Source organism: Clytia hemisphaerica, unplaced genomic scaffold, assembly GCF_902728285.1.
Source record: "Clytia hemisphaerica strain Z4C2 unplaced genomic scaffold, Clytia hemisphaerica genome assembly, whole genome shotgun sequence".
NCBI classification, from domain to species: domain Eukaryota; kingdom Metazoa; phylum Cnidaria; class Hydrozoa; order Leptothecata; family Clytiidae; genus Clytia; species Clytia hemisphaerica.
The window spans coordinates 2,679,925-2,695,607 of record NW_027103836.1 but is presented as its reverse complement, the minus strand read 5'-3'; the positions used below and the strand labels follow the sequence as shown (position 1 = coordinate 2,695,607).

At 39.8% G+C, this 15,683-nt stretch overlaps 1 protein-coding gene and 15 non-coding genes across 16 annotated transcripts; all 16 read right to left on the bottom strand.

Moving 5' to 3' along the window:
* Positions 1–158: 158 nt before the first annotated feature.
* On the bottom strand, positions 159–240 carry Trnal-aag (transfer RNA leucine (anticodon AAG)). The gene has a single exon. It is a non-coding gene; the product is annotated as a tRNA-Leu (tRNA).
* A 248-nt stretch (positions 241–488) lies between these two features.
* On the bottom strand, positions 489–570 carry Trnal-uag (transfer RNA leucine (anticodon UAG)). Its single transcript has one exon. It is a non-coding gene; the product is annotated as a tRNA-Leu (tRNA).
* A 294-nt stretch (positions 571–864) lies between these two features.
* Positions 865–946, bottom strand: Trnal-aag (transfer RNA leucine (anticodon AAG)). Its single transcript has one exon. It is a non-coding gene; the product is annotated as a tRNA-Leu (tRNA).
* A 2,443-nt stretch (positions 947–3,389) lies between these two features.
* Positions 3,390–3,471, bottom strand: Trnal-uag (transfer RNA leucine (anticodon UAG)). The gene has a single exon. It is a non-coding gene; the product is annotated as a tRNA-Leu (tRNA).
* A 286-nt stretch (positions 3,472–3,757) lies between these two features.
* Trnal-aag (transfer RNA leucine (anticodon AAG)) lies at positions 3,758–3,839 on the bottom strand. The gene has a single exon. It is a non-coding gene; the product is annotated as a tRNA-Leu (tRNA).
* Positions 3,840–4,086: 247 nt separating this feature from the next.
* Trnal-uag (transfer RNA leucine (anticodon UAG)) lies at positions 4,087–4,168 on the bottom strand. The gene has a single exon. It is a non-coding gene; the product is annotated as a tRNA-Leu (tRNA).
* Positions 4,169–4,465: 297 nt separating this feature from the next.
* Trnal-aag (transfer RNA leucine (anticodon AAG)) lies at positions 4,466–4,547 on the bottom strand. Its single transcript has one exon. It is a non-coding gene; the product is annotated as a tRNA-Leu (tRNA).
* Positions 4,548–4,794: 247 nt separating this feature from the next.
* Positions 4,795–4,876, bottom strand: Trnal-uag (transfer RNA leucine (anticodon UAG)). Its single transcript has one exon. It is a non-coding gene; the product is annotated as a tRNA-Leu (tRNA).
* A 623-nt stretch (positions 4,877–5,499) lies between these two features.
* Trnal-uag (transfer RNA leucine (anticodon UAG)) lies at positions 5,500–5,581 on the bottom strand. The gene has a single exon. It is a non-coding gene; the product is annotated as a tRNA-Leu (tRNA).
* Positions 5,582–5,875: 294 nt separating this feature from the next.
* Positions 5,876–5,957, bottom strand: Trnal-aag (transfer RNA leucine (anticodon AAG)). Its single transcript has one exon. It is a non-coding gene; the product is annotated as a tRNA-Leu (tRNA).
* A 247-nt stretch (positions 5,958–6,204) lies between these two features.
* On the bottom strand, positions 6,205–6,286 carry Trnal-uag (transfer RNA leucine (anticodon UAG)). The gene has a single exon. It is a non-coding gene; the product is annotated as a tRNA-Leu (tRNA).
* A 623-nt stretch (positions 6,287–6,909) lies between these two features.
* Trnal-uag (transfer RNA leucine (anticodon UAG)) lies at positions 6,910–6,991 on the bottom strand. Its single transcript has one exon. It is a non-coding gene; the product is annotated as a tRNA-Leu (tRNA).
* A 623-nt stretch (positions 6,992–7,614) lies between these two features.
* Trnal-uag (transfer RNA leucine (anticodon UAG)) lies at positions 7,615–7,696 on the bottom strand. Its single transcript has one exon. It is a non-coding gene; the product is annotated as a tRNA-Leu (tRNA).
* A 288-nt stretch (positions 7,697–7,984) lies between these two features.
* Positions 7,985–8,066, bottom strand: Trnal-aag (transfer RNA leucine (anticodon AAG)). Its single transcript has one exon. It is a non-coding gene; the product is annotated as a tRNA-Leu (tRNA).
* Positions 8,067–8,390: 324 nt separating this feature from the next.
* On the bottom strand, positions 8,391–8,472 carry Trnal-uag (transfer RNA leucine (anticodon UAG)). Its single transcript has one exon. It is a non-coding gene; the product is annotated as a tRNA-Leu (tRNA).
* Positions 8,473–9,662: 1,190 nt separating this feature from the next.
* LOC136807252 (uncharacterized) lies at positions 9,663–12,124 on the bottom strand. Its single transcript, XM_067063852.1, has 2 exons — positions 10,952–12,124; positions 9,663–10,567 (listed from the first exon to the last, which is right to left on the bottom strand). Exons 1-2 carry the CDS (start codon positions 12,015–12,017, stop codon positions 10,278–10,280), a joined length of 1,356 nt encoding a protein of 451 aa, XP_066919953.1. The 5' UTR covers positions 12,018–12,124; the 3' UTR covers positions 9,663–10,277.
* Between the last annotated feature and the right edge of the window lie 3,559 nt (positions 12,125–15,683).

Here is a 15,683-nt window from a genome sequence, read left to right as displayed (position 1 = left end):
TCACAGTTCGAACCGGGCCTACGTCAAAAAAATGTTTATTCAAAATTAATTGCTCAAATTGTTTGCAATTTATTACTATCTAACCGTTTCCCTGTTAGTTTTCACTACTTCAAAACTGATCAATGCTCATCTTTGTTTACAGAAAAATTTCTGGTGAGTGATAGGTGCGAGATTCGAACTCGCGCCACCGAAGTGACTGGTGCCTTAAACCAGCGCCTTAGACCGCTCGGCCAACCTACCATGTCATCATGACAGCCCCTGAAAGAGAGTAGTTGCAAGAGTAGACGATCTCAAACGTTCTATAGATAGTAAAAGTGGCACCCAGGTGGTACAAACGAAGAAGCCTTCTCTTCAGAGCTTATTGTTCATCAAATCCAGGAACATAGTGCACCCAACTACGGATGGGAAGTAACACTACGGCTAGGGTTAGGGTTAGGGTTGTGACAGTTGTGTGGAATTTGTATCTTTCATCATCCCAAGCCTTATAATGACAGGAACGGGATTCGAACCCGCGCCACCGAAGTGACTGGTGCCTAAAACCAGCGCCTTAGACCACTCGGCCATCCTGCCGTGCATTGTACTATAGGGTAGAGTGTATAGATTGCAAGCAAGCAAGCACTGGTCCTCCTGTTTGTCTTCTTGGTCTTGTCTCTGGTTGTTTGTTCTTTTCATTCTCGAGAAGTAAACACCTTGCGCTTGCACGAGCGGTCACGGTTCGAACCGGGCCTTCGTCAAAAAAAAATTATTTAGAATTAATTGCTCAAATAGTTTGCAATTTATTACTATCTACCATATCCCTGTTAGTTTTCACTACTTCGAAACTGATCAATGCTCATATTCTTTTACAGAAAAAGTATTAGTGAGTGATAGGTGCGAGATTCGAACTCGCGCCACCGAAGTGACTGGTGCCTTAAACCAGCGCCTTAGACCGCTCGGCCAACCTACCATGTCACGATGTCAGCCCCTGAAGAGAGTAGTTGCAAGAGTAGACGATTATAAACGTTCTATAGGTAGTAAAAGTGGTACCCAAGTGGTACAAACGAGGAAGCCTCATCATCAGAGCTTATTGTTCATCAGATCAAGGAGCATAGGGCACCCAATTACGGATGGGAAGTATCATTAGGGTTAGAGTTAGGGTTTGGGTTGTGAGAGTTGTATGGAGATTGTCTCTTTCATCATCCCAAGCCTTATAATGACAGGAACGGGATTCGAACCCGCGCCACCAAAGTGACTAGTAAGTAAGTAAGTAAGTAAGTAAGTAATGAATTTTTTTGTCTTAATAAGCGAGACGAGCGACCACACTCATAGACATAAAGCTAAACTAAGGAGGTGGCCGCACGCTACTGTTACAAGAAAAAATAGTTTCTAAGATCTTACTAGGATACATTGAAAATAAATTTTTTATAAAATAGCAATAAAGAAATGAAAAATTCAGAACGAAACTCGAAAATCGTAAAAATTAAGTATATGAAGAGAGGAAATATAATCTTGTTAAATCTTTGAGACGATCCAATGTTAGTGTAGAGATGTCGTCATAGGCTAGGTATTTTTGTATTTCGTTCCAAATCGAAATAGATTGGTATAAAATTGAGTAATTACCATAAGTCACTGTAGTTACTTCAGGAATTTTTAAAAGACCAGACTTACAACGAATTACATTATGACGGTCAGTATCATTTAGACGCCTATATTCAAGACTTTGCAGAAGAGGAAGAAGTAGCTTGTGATTTAAAAGTTTAAACAGTAAAATGATATTTAAGTATTTGACAAAGTCAAAAAAGGAAAGAAGTTTAAAGTCCAAAAGTAAGGGAAACGAATGTGCACGAAAATCAGAGAAGGACATAATTCTAAGAGCTTGCTTCTGGAGAATAAGAGCTCGTTTAGCATGAGTAGTTTGACGTTGGCCCCAAATTTGGGCTGCATAAGAAAGATGACAATGGAAGAGAGAAAAGTATAACGATGTTAAGGTTTTTTTGTTGACATAATGTCGAAGTTTACTCAGAGCCCCATTGGCTCTTTTTAATTTGTTACATACAAAGTCGACGTGATGTTTCCAGTTCAGATGCTCGTCAATGTACACGCCAAGATATTTTACAACTTTGCTTGGCCTAAGCCGATGACCATTGATTTTAATTTTTAAATCGTAGTTGATTTTCTTTCTGACTGGACGGAAGATCATGAGCTCAGTCTTGCTGGTGTTCAGAGATATTTTGTTTGCCTTCAGCCAATTCATCAAGAGTTTTAGATCAATATTGGCTTGCTTTGAAATTGGTTTTAGAGATTCGTTTGAAAAAAATAACATAGTGTCGTCAGCAAAAAGATTGACCAATGCATATCGAAGTGCAATGTGGAGATCATTCACATAAAGAAGAAAAAGTAAAGGGCCAAGGACAGAGCCTTGCGGGACACCATGTTCCATGGGTTTTGATCTTGAGTTTTTACCAGATACTGACACGAATTGTGATCTACCAGATCTACGTATCATTGAAGAAGCAGGAGGTTGAGAAATTGAGTCATGGAATATATCCCCATCAGGAGCATCTTTATGTGTTTGTTCTTGTGTTGATTGAGTGGTGTATTCAGGAATATCAGCAAGTATTTCCTCCATATCAGCTTGTTGATGCTGTTTTCTTGTTGTTACAGGCATTTTGGCTCGAGAAACAACGCCTACTTTTTACGCGCCAAAAATCTTGAAGACACGTCTTACCTCAGCGAATGATTACTGGTGCCTAAAACCAGCGCCTTAGACCACTCGGCCATCCTGCCGTGCATTGATAAACTGGGTAGAGTGTAAAGATTGCAAGCAACAAAGCACTGGTCCTCCTGTTTGTCTTCTTGGCCTTGTCTCTGGTTGTTTGTTCTTTTAATTGTCGAGAAGTAAACACCTTGCACTTGCACGAGCGGTCACGGTTCGAACCGGGCCTTCGTCAAAAAAAATTTATTTAGAATTAATTGCTCAAATAGTTTGCAATTTATTACTATCTACCATATCCCTGTTAGTTTTCACTACTTCGAAACTGATCAATGCTCATATTCTTTTACAGAAAAAGTATTAGTGAGTGATAGGTGCGAGATTCGAACTCGCGCCACCGAAGTGACTGGTGCCTTAAACCAGCGACTTAGACCGGTCGGCCAACCTACCATGTCACGATGTCAGCCCCTTAAGAGAGTAGTTGCAAGAGTACACGATTATAAACGTTCTATAGGTAGTAAAAGTGGTACCCAAGTGGTACAAACGAAGAAGCCTCATCATCAGAGCTTATTGTTCATCAAATCCAGGAGCATAGGGCACCCAATTACGGATGGGAAGTATCATTAGGGTTAGAGTTAGGGTTTGGGTTGTGAGAGTTGTATGGAGATTGTCTCTTTCATCATCCCAAGCCTTATAATGACAGGAACGGGATTCGAACCCGCGCCACCGAAGTGACTGGTGCCTAAAACCAGCGCCTTAGACCACTCGGCCATCCTGCCGTGCATTGATAAACTGGGTAGACTGTATAGATTGCAAGCAAGCAAGCACTGGTCCTCCTGTTTGTCTTCTTGGTCTTGTCTCTGGTTGTTTGTTCTTTTCATTCTCGAGAAGTAAACACCTTGCGCTTGCACGAGCGGTCACGGTTCGAACCGGGCCTTCGTCAAAAAAAATTTATTTAGAATTAATTGCTCAAATAGTTTGCAATTTATTAATGTTCCCTGTTAGTTTTCACTACTTCGAAACTGATCAATGCTCATATTCTTTTACAGAAAAAGTAACGGTGAGTGATAGGTGCGAGATTCGAACTCGCGCCACCGAAGTGACTGGTGCCTTAAACCAGCGCCTTAGACCGCTCGGCCAACCTACCATGTCACGATGTCAGCCCCTGAAGAGAGTAGTTGCAAGAGTAGACGATTATAAACGTTCTATAGGTAGTAAAAGTGGTACCCAAGTGGTACAAACGAAGAAGCCTCGTCATCAGAGCTTATTGTTCATCAAATCCAGGAGCATAGGGCACCCAATTGCGGATGGGAAGTATCATTAGGGTTAGAGTTAGGGTTTGGGTTGTGAGAGTTGTATGGAGATTGTCTCTTTCATCATCCCAAGCCTTATAATGACAGGAACGGGATTCGAACCCGCGCCACCGAAGTGACTGGTGCCTAAAACCAGCGCCTTAGACCACTCGGCCATCCTGCCGTGCATTGATAAACTGGGTAGACTGTATAGATTGCAAGCAAGCAAGCACTGGTCCTCCTGTTTGTCTTCTTGGTCTTGTCTCTGGTTGTTTGTTCTTTTCATTCTCGAGAAGTAAACACCTTGCACTTGCACGAGCGGTCACGGTTCGAACCGGGCCTACGTCGAAAAAAATTATTTATTTAGAATTAATTGCTCAAATAGTTTGCAATTTATTACTATCTACCGTATCCCTGTTAGTTTTCACTACTTCGAAACTGATCAATGCTCATATTCTTTTACAGAAAGAATATTAGTGAGTGATAGGTGCGAGATTCGAACTTGCGCCACCGAAGTGACTGGTGTCTTAAACCAGCGCCTTAGACCGCTCGGCCAACCTACCATGTCATGATGTCATCCCCTGAAGAGAGTAGTTGCAAGAGTATACGATTATAAACGTTCTATAGGTAGTAACAGTGGTACCCAAGTGGTACAAACGAAGAAGCCTCATCATCAGAGCTTATTGTTCATCAAATCCAGGAGCATAGGGCACCCAATTACGGATGGGAAGTATCATTAGGGTTAGAGTTAGGGTTTGGGTTGTGAGAGTTGTATGGAGATTGTCTCTTTCATCATCCCAAGCCTTATAATGACAGGAACGGGATTCGAATCCGCGCCACCGAAGTGACTGGTGCCTAAAACCAGCGCCTTAGACCACTCGGCCATCCTGCCGTGCATTGATAAACTGGGTAGAGTGTAAAGATTGCAAGCAACCAAGCACTGATCCTCCTGTTTGTCTTCTTGGTCTTGTCTCTGGTTGTTTGTTCTTTTAATTGTCGAGAAGTAAACACCTTGCACTTGCACGAGCGGTCACGGTTCGAACCGGGCCTACGTCAAAAAAAAATTATTCAGAATTAATTGCTCAAATAGTTTGCAATTTATTACTATCTACCGTATCCCTGTTAGTTTTCACTACTTTGAAACTGATCAATGCACATATTCTTTTACAGAAAAAGTAACGGTGAGTGATATGTGCGAGATTCGAACTCGCGCCATCGAAGTGACTGGTGCCTTAAACCAGCGCCTTAGACTGCTCGGCCAACCTACCATGTTACAATGTCAGCCCCTGAAGAGAGTAGTTGCAAGAGTAGACGATTATAAACGTTCTATAGGTAGTAAAAGTGGTACCCAAGTGGTACAAACGAAGAAGCCTCGTCATCAGAGCTTATTGTTCATCAAATCCAGGAGCATAGGGCACCCAATTGCGGATGGGAAGTATCATTAGGGTTAGAGTTAGGGTTTGGGTTGTGAGAGTTGTATGGAGATTGTCTCTTTCATCATCCCAAGCCTTATAATGACAGGAACGGGATTCGAACCCGCGCCACCGAAGTGACTGGTGCCTAAAACCAGCGCCTTAGACCACTCGGCCATCCTGCCGTGCATTGATAAACTGGGTAGACTGTATAGATTGCAAGCAAGCAAGCACTGGTCCTCCTGTTTGTCTTCTTGGTCTTGTCTCTGGTTGTTTGTTCTTTTCATTCTCGAGAAGTAAACACCTTGCACTTGCACGAGCGGTCACGGTTCGAACCGGGCCTTCGTCAAAAAAAATTTATTTAGAATTAATTGCTCAAATAGTTTGCAATTTATTACTATCTACCATATCCCTGTTAGTTTTCACTACTTCGAAACTGATCAATGCTCATATTCTTTTACAGAAAAAGTATCGGTGAGTGATAGGTGCGAGATTCGAACTCGCGCCACCGAAGTGACTGGTGCCTTAAACCAGCGCCTTAGACCGCTCGGCCAACCTACCATGTCACGATGTCAGCCCCTGAAGAGAGTAGTTGCAAGAGAAGACGATTATAAACGTTCTATAGTTAGTAAAAGTGGTGCCCAAGTGGTACAAACGAAGAAGCCTCATCATCAGAGCTTATTGTTCATCAAATCCAGGAGCATAGGGCACCCAATTACGGATGGGAAGTATCATTAGGGTTAGAGTTAGGGTTTGGGTTGTGAGAGTTGTATGGAGATTGTCTCTTTCATCATCCCAAGCCTTATAATGACAGGAACGGGATTCGAACCCGCGCCACCGAAGTGACTGGTGCCTAAAACCAGCGCCTTAGACCACTCGGCCATCCTGCCGTGCATTTATAAACTGGGTAGAGTGTAAAGATTGCAAGCAACCAAGCACTGGTCATCCTGTTTGTCTTCTTGGTCTTGTCTCTGGTTGTTTGTACTTTTAATTCTCGAGAAGTAAACACCTTGCACTTGCACGAGCGGTCACGGTTCGAACCGGGCCTTCGTCAAAAAAAATTTATTTAGAATTAATTGCTCAAATAGTTTGCAATTTATTATTATCTACCGTATCCCTGTTATTTTTCACTACTTCGAAACTGATCAATGCTCATATTCTTTTACAGAAAAAGTATTGGAGAGTGATAGGTGAGAGATCCAAACTCGCGCCACCGAAGTGACTGGTGCCTTAAACCAGCGCCTTAGACCGCTCGGCCAACCTACCATGTCACGATGTCAGCCCCTGAAGAGAGTAGTTGCAAGAGTTGACGATTATAAACGTTCTATAGGTAGTAACAGTGGTACCCAAGTGGTACAAACGAAGAAGCCTCATCATCAGAGCTTATTGTTCATCAGATCCAGGAGCATAGGGCACCCATTTACGGATGGGAAGTATCATTAGGGTTAGAGTTAGGGTTTGGGTTGTGAGAGTTGTATGGAGATTGTCTCTTTCATCATCCCAAGCCTTATAATGACAGGAACGGGATTCGAATCCGCGCCACCGAAGTGACTGGTGCCTAAAACCAGCGCCTTAGACCATTCGGCCATCCTGCCGTGCATTGATAAACTGGCTAGAGTGTAAAGATTGCAAGCAACCAAGCACTGGTCCTCCTGTTTGTCTTCTTAGTCTTGTCTCTGGTTGTTTGTTCTTTTAATTGTCGAGAAGTAAACACCTTGCACTTGCACGAGCGGTCACGGTTCGAACCGGGCCTACGTCAAAAAAAAATTATTCAGAATTAATTGCTCAAATAGTTTGCAATTTATTACTATCTACCGTATCCCTGTTAGTTTTCACTACTTTGAAACTGATCAATGCACATATTCTTTTACAGAAAAAGTAACGGTGAGTGATATGTGCGAGATTCGAACTCGCGCCATCGAAGTGACTCGTGCCTTAAACCAGCGCCTTAGACTGCTCGGCCAACCTACCATGTTACAATGTCAGCCCCTGAAGAGAGTAGTTGCAAGAGTAGACGATTATAAACGTTCTATAGGTAGTAAAAGTGGTACCCAAGTGGTACAAACGAAGAAGCCTCGTCATCAGAGCTTATTGTTCATCAAATCCAGGAGCATAGGGCACCCAATTGCGGATGGGAAGTATCATTAGGGTTAGAGTTAGGGTTTGGGTTGTGAGAGTTGTATGGAGATTGTCTCTTTCATCATCCCAAGCCTTATAATGACAGGAACGGGATTCGAACCCGCGCCACCGAAGTGACTGGTGCCTAAAACCAGCGCCTTAGACCACTCGGCCATCCTGCCGTGCATTGATAAACTGGGTAGACTGTATAGATTGCAAGCAACCAAGCACTGGTCCTCCTGTTTGTCTTCTTGGTCTTGTCTCTGGTTGTTTGTTCTTTTAATTGTCGAGAAGTAAACACCTTGCACTTGCACGAGCTGTCACGGTTCGAACCGGGCCTACGTCAAAAAAAATTTATTTAGAATTAATTGCTCAAATAGTTTGCAATTTATTACTATCTACCATATCCCTGTTAGTTTTCACTACTTCGAAACTGATCAATGCTCTTTTACAGAAAATGTATTAGTGAGTGATAGGTGCGAGATTCGAACTCGCGCCACCGAAGTGACTGGTGCCTTAAACCAGCGCCTTAGACCACTCGGCCAACCTACCATGTCACGATGTCAGCCCCTGAAGATAGTAGTTGCAAGAGTAGACGATTATAAACGTTCTATAGGTAGTAAAAGTGGTACCCAAGTGGTACAAACGAAGAAGCCTCGTCATCAGAGCTTATTGTTCATCAAATCCAGGAGCATAGGGCACCCAATTGCGGATGGGAAGTATCATTAGGGTTAGAGTTAGGGTTTGGGTTGTGAGAGTTGTATGGAGATTGTCGCTTTCATCATCCCAAGCCTTATAATGACTAGGGTTAGAGTTAGGGTTTGGGTTGTGAAAGTTGTATGGAGATTGTCTCTTTCATCATCCCAAGCCTTATAATGACAGGAACGGGATTCGAACCCGCGCCACCGAAGTGACTGGTGCCTAAAACCAGCGCCTTAGACCACTCGGCCATCCTGCCGTGCATTGATAAACTGGGTAGAGTGTATAGATTGCAAGCAAGCAAGCACTGGTCCTCCTGTTTGTCTTCTTGGTCTTGTCTCTGGTTGTTTGTTCTTTTCATTCTCGAGATTTTCAAAGAAAAGTCTTTTGATGACGTCATCAAATTTTTCGAATATTTTTTTTTCTCAAAAAGTTACATTTCAGTTAGATGCATCTTTGGTTCATATTTTTAATATTATAGCGATTATACTATTCATGACGTCACCAAATTCGATCAAATTATGACGTCATTTTTACAAATTCTTTAATTATAGATTTTTGGGGTGATATATATAATTAGGTCACAACTTCAAGGTATAGAGGTACTTTAGACCCCTAAGTGGATCTCTGAATCTGGCTGCTATTGGTAGCGAAAACTTAGGGTAAACTGCTAGGTTTTTGAGATTTGCCCTAAGTTACTCGAGTACACGGTACCAACAGGTGGCAAAGAATTTACCCTCTGCCCAAAATACATGTCACGCAGAGTTGCCTTGCAAAATATGAGCAAAAAGTGGGTGGTCCTATTTTTGGTGTGTTCAAAGAATGATAATGTCATCCAATGATGATGACGTCATCAATGTTGCCTAAATCTTTATCAAAGAGTATTTAGTGCATACCTGCAAAATTTCAAATGAATTGAATAAATATTTGATAAGTTATCAAAAACAATCGTTCAAAGGGTCAACAAGAGTAGTTCTAGTAATTTTATTGCTTTTAGTGTATTTTTTGATGACGTCATTATTTTTTTAGCAGTAATTTATAATTTATAATCTTTTAGTATTTCATTTTCAAGCTTTTTTCTAAATTTAAAGGTCATAGCATGCTGATATCATAAGTTAGAGACCGGTTTCATTTTTTGAAAAGCTGATAAAAATTATTTTTCCAACGGTATATAGAAACATAATAATGACTTTTTCTAGGTTGGCCCTAAATTCTACAGGACTAACCATTCCGTAACCATTACCAGCTCTTGGCTAGATTCTTAACCAGTTGGCCAAATTCTTAACCAGCTGGGGGCGACTTCTTTACCAGTTTTTAGTGGGAAACCTGTTTAGGGTAAAACAAGCTTCGCTTTAATTCTTTACCAGCTTGAAAACTTGTTAAGAATTCAACCAGCGATCCACTACATACGATCTACCACATTTGGTGACGAAGAATCTTCCAGAAATATTATTTTTAGAGATTGAATTATTTCGATACAGCATGAATGTAAAAGTGAAATCAAAGCAATATTTACAAATATGAAATTAAAATCTTATAAAAACTTTTTTAATTCAACCAGTCGAGCTAGTTGTGGGCGCACTTTTATGCCTACAAGTGTAACTATATTCAATGATTGACTTTTTAGCCAAAGTTTAACAAGGGGTAAAATTTATAATCTGAGGACATAAGAACAATAGGCTTTTTTTTAATTATTTCACAAACATCACTTACCTCGTATTTAAGCAATTTCTATGGTAATCATATCACTTGAGACATTAAATGATTTTTTTATGGTTCTAAATAGTAATAAAATCCGATGGGAGTTAATCGCCATGGCAATAATTTCAAAACGAGGCAAGTGATGTTCGTGACGTGATTTATAAAAAGGTCTCTAAGGCCCACTTCCTATCTATAAGAGATTCAATTTTGCTCAATCTGCCTCATGATGTTATTCCTCGATATCCAATCGTGATAAGTTTTTGAAGCGCGAAAAACATTCTTCGCTCGAATCAAGTCGAGGTTTCGATTATTGAATTGTGAGATGAAAATTGTCTACCGTTGGCAGGTTTTATAAATGAATTATCAAGCTTTGAATGGGTTGGAGAACCCTTGAACTGAAGAATAAATACCAGCACAACCAAAGATGAGCGAGATTAAAATGATCTCGTAGTGGAACACCTTTTGATGTAGAGAAACTAGTTCTGAGTGTTGTAAACAAAGGTAGAAGATTGCTGGTAAAATGAATGACATCATTGTGACTGTAGATGCTCCTATGAAAGAAAGAACTGGTCCAAAGTTCGGGAAAAGTTCCGCCAATCCCATCACCAGTACCATTATTCCTGAACGACATAAAATTCTCCTCCAACCAAACTCTAAAAGAAGGAAATAAGGTGAAAATCGAAAGTTACTACATTTGTATCTATCTAGAAAAGCAAACTCTTTGACTAATCAGGGCCCACGCTACCGGGGGGACCAGGGGGGCCATGCCCACCCCACATTTTTGCAAAGTAAAAAAAAAGGTTGCGCCTCCTTAGACTCTATATTTATTGCCACCCCCCACTTTCAAATTCATGGCGTGGGCCCTGTTAATGTGTAATAAGAGTCCCTTCTAAGGACGAGACGCTGAGAAGATAAATTCAATATGAACGTGATAGTGGAATTTAACTTTTTATACATTTCCAAAGTGACGCATAGTTCTAAAAAAACGTTCTCGGAAATCTGAAAGTCATTTCTTTTCATTTTAAGAGTGTTCTTACTGTGTTCGATGCCAATGTGTTCTTCGATCTGTTGTGAAATTGGATTATTCAAGATGATTACAGCGAATAACAAGTGAAACGTGATCAAACATTCAGCAGCTAGAATCAAAGTGTGACCATCACCTTCCAGATTCTTCATAGTGGTTAAGATGTTTGTATCCAGGTTGCTACCGAGTCCAATATATGGAAGTATGGCCACTGGCATGTATAAAGAAAGAACACCTGCAAAACCTAATATTGCTGAGTAAACAAATTTACTTGGTTTTTCCATGTCAGCTTGAAAGGTTGGAAAGATTGCACCTCCTCCAAAAGCGAAAGCGATCGTCCCGAACGCGTTGAAGAAACCTTCAGCTGTAGGGTCCTTACGTGCAGAAGCCGGAGCGATACCATCTCGAGCAATTTGCATACAAGCTCTGATAACGATCATCCAACAAGCGATAATAGTGCACAAACTGGCACCGTAAGCAAACAACCACATTTCTTTGGGAGAAGCAAACCAGGTGCATGGAATGAGAATCCCCCCAATGACTAACAACCAGATGCGGAACTCAGTTTTCTGTGTATTGAACGAACCAATTGAAACGTCAAGAATGGATGATACTTCCCTAGCGGACAGCAACAGAAAAACAACGGAAGCACCCAATAGTGTGATCATAACACAGAATTCTACAACGTATTTTCCTTTCTTTCCTCCAGCATAATATCCAATCAAAGGGTAAGGATCCCGGACATGACCCGGTATGTTGTTCTCACGCCGAATAATCACCCAACATTTACCCAGCATAGTTCCACAATAACAAGCTAGACTTCCCAAAGCCACGATAAGGAAAATACCAGTCCACCCAGTTCCACTCACGGCATCGGGTAACGCAAGAATTCCGCTACCAGCCATCTGAGCGATGATAAAAATTGCGCATTTGATAACGGAAAGGCCGCCAGGGTTGACTTCCACAAAGTGAGAACCTTCAAGGCTTTCATTGGTTCCATGGCGATTATGATAGTTTTGACTAGATTCGGATGTTAAGAGAGGTTGCTTTTCATGATTTTCACTCGAAGTAAATGACATCCTAGCTGTAAACACTACAAGATTGTAATGAATAAGAAACGTCTGCTAGACACTGTCGCACTGAAAAATGATCGATATATAGTACAAATTCTTGTTTAGCTAAGACCTTCTTTTTGTTTATTTTAGATTGATTAATCATGTGATCACATGTCGATTAAGTAACTCATGACTTCTAAAGAGGCCTCTTTATGAAAAATGAGGAATGACGAAATACAAAATACTCAGCACGAATCACTCTTGTTTGAACGCAGAATGCATAGTTTAAAGAGAGTGCATCGAACTTTAGTATATTAATACGATTGTAATCTTTCTCAGACAATGCAAAATCCAGCTTTCACATAGACGTACATAACAAAGATGAATTCCAATCGAATCGAATAATTGGCTAAGAAGTTGGAAAACAGCAATCTGGAGACATAATTGAAACATGAACAAATTTAAATCACGCGCCAAGCACGTGTATCGTTTCGTAAGCGGAGACTTGCGGTGAGGGTAGGGAAATTATTGCAAATATGTCGTAATACAAGGAGCACCTGACATTAAAAGTGCTGCGGCTTTAAACTAAAAATAAAATATGCTACCTTCGCAACAGAGAGAAAGTTTGCATCAGCCGAAAATCATATTCTCAACGCCAAAGCGGATGCAAAAACTCACGAAACACAAATTGTGATTTGTCTGAGGAAACAATCGATAATCGAGCGAAAACCTTCTCAGAAACATTTTTCTTGAGATACGTTGAAATCGTTTCGGCTCTCGTTTTCAAATCGAATAGATACTTTGACATGTAGAAGATCAATATGTATCCAAAATTTCTTCCCAAAATTACTTTTAAACAAGTATACAGGTACGAGCCAGGAAGTATCTTATCCATTTGGTGGACTAACTTTCTTGGGGTTTTTCTTATTCCTTATGGTAATAAGAATATTTTAAGCTTCTGGGCCACCTGGATTTCTCACCCGGGTATCCATAATGGCGGATTTTTGGTCATGTGACCCCTGTAGGCAAAACTAAAAATTTTTCCAACCCAAATATAGGCTTATCATATATCAATCGATCGGAAATTTGATACTGATTAATTTTGAGATACAAAGTTGGGTCTGAAAATTTTCCCATCTCGGGATATAAATCACTTTCGTTTTCTCAGATTTGGCTGCAGTTGTAGGCCGGTTTTCATGGAGTGAGGCAATTCTTTTAGTCATATCTCAAGAAATATGCTTTTAAACAAATCAAAACTTTATGTGCTCCTAGAAAAGGCATTAAAAATTGTTTTTGCAAATTTTCAATAAGTTTTCAGTAAAAATGTGTATTTTACAGACCAGAGTACAATTTCCTTACCGTCGAAAAAAGATCCCTTTCTCTCAAAATTGGCCTTTTTCTCTGAAATGAATGAGTGAAATGTTTCCCATAGGGTTTAGAGCCAATCACTTCTCTTCGTAAAATCTCACTCAGAGGGGTACTTAGCAACAAAAGGGCTAAATGTGTCCGGTCAGCACTTTATAAGTATGATTTACGGTAAGACATGATCCCAAAAACGGTGAAATTTCCAAACAATTAATGAAAATTCTCTCATTGCATCTTAACATTAAACGAGAACCTTCTGTTCTTTTAGATTGAATAATGCAAAGAATTATGAATAATGTAAATCGTTACAGTGTGTATTTTACAGACCAGACTTAAGTGCTTCTAGGAGCTTGTCTTGTCCTAAAACACTTTGGATTACTACAGAAATACCCAAACTTACTGAGTTTAGTCCGTCAAAATGCGCTAATTCCTTTATCTTTATTATTCATGCATATGTAACGAGATTTAGAGGGCTTAGAATCTGTGTTGTCTGTGTAGGGCCACAAAACTTCGGCATAATATGGCTTCTAGAGGCGATAAGCCTAGGCCATTGTAATGGAGCGATAGAGGTATATTTGTGAACCTGCTTGGGGCTATGCTGGTTACTGTTACAATTATAAGAGGCGTATAATGGTCCAATGCATCATTGTATAGTCGCTTTAACTACATGAATGCAACACAACACCTTCAGCTAGTTGAAGAAGTCAGACTCTAGGAATTTTAACTAAAAGCGCTTTCAAGAAGTTATTGCCACATAAAATAATGCTTCCCTTTTCCTCTTAAGCTATATGTCAAAATCATCCTCGTTTTCTCACAAAAATCTAAGTATAATATTAAGAAATCTTGATTTTAAAATTCTTATTTGTTTCGGACATGGCTTGCTGATAGTGATTCCATTTTCCTTTCCCCTCATGAGGTTTTAAGGTTTTATTTTTAATCATCTGGTTTCTGTGGCTTCATCAGAACATAAACATATAAACGACTGGACATCCTTCTCCTTCGTATTTTCGTAGAAAGCACTGCTACCTTCGTAGAAAGCACTGCTACCTTCGTAGCCGACTCGTTAAAACATAGAATGAAACAATAGATTTTGATGATCTACCTTGGGAATACCTTGCTAACAACGTCAAAACTTCGACAAAAGGCTCTGTTGTTCTACTCTTCTCAAGTCTTTTATCTATATCATAACAAAGATAACAGATACGAAATCATCGTCATTTGTCAAAACTCCAACTAATATTTCTAAATTTTGACTCAAAAATATGAAAACAATATTGAGTATATAGGATCGAGAGTATAGGATTCAAATTGTGATATTCTTATGACACAGGCTCTCAACTTTGGTATACTTTTTTTTTCAAGTCAAAAGTATACACACAGTTGAAATTCTCCATTTCAGCGTATAAAAAAATTGAAAATGATCATTTTGTGACTTAAGAGTAACTAGCCGTATGCGCAGCGTCGCACGCTCCGTGTCCCAATCCAGCAAATCGTTATACATCTAAAAAACCTTAATGGAAGAAAGATAGCTGTCGATAGATGATAAGATTTTGATTTTATAAAAGAAAGGAGAAAAAAGTTCAACGTCATGAAGAGGAGGCTTTGTAGAGCTTTGTTAGATTTTCGAAAACTTTTTACAAAACGTTGTAAACACACACGTTTTAGCGTTAAATTAGCAAGTTTTCCCTATTTTTGCTAAAATAAATCTCGCTAAAACACGCCGAAACGACAGATCGCTGAAATTTATCCGCGCGAAATTTTTCAAAAAGCTGATACGCTAAAATAAATTCAGTATTTAATTCAGTTCTTTCATTTTTTATCATTTTCATAATTTTTCAAAAACCAGTAACCGGGGATGGGGACGTAAATTTCCAACTTTATCCGGTCTCAGTCAAGAAATGTTTTACAAATACATGTGAATGCATTGAAAAGGATGAAACCTTTTTCAGGGAAACATTTCGTGCATTGATTTTTTCTCCAAAATCATTGCCCTCGCCAAAATTAATCGACGCAAAATTTTTGTCAGACGAGTATTCGCTAAGATTTATCCACGCGAAATTTTTTGAAACGTGATTCGCTAAAATAAATCCAAAAAAAATCAGGATTATTTCGTGACTCGTTAATATGCGCTAAAATTAGTCTCGCTAAAATTTCTACGATTAAAGTATAGATTTTCAAGCTATCGCAAGCTATCTATCAATCATTTTACCTGTAATTCAAAGAAATAGCATTGTGACGGAATATTGTCGGATTTTTTATACCAATTTTAAAATACAGGTGACAACGAAGCTCACTTCAAAGACACAATGGAAGATAGACGTCCAG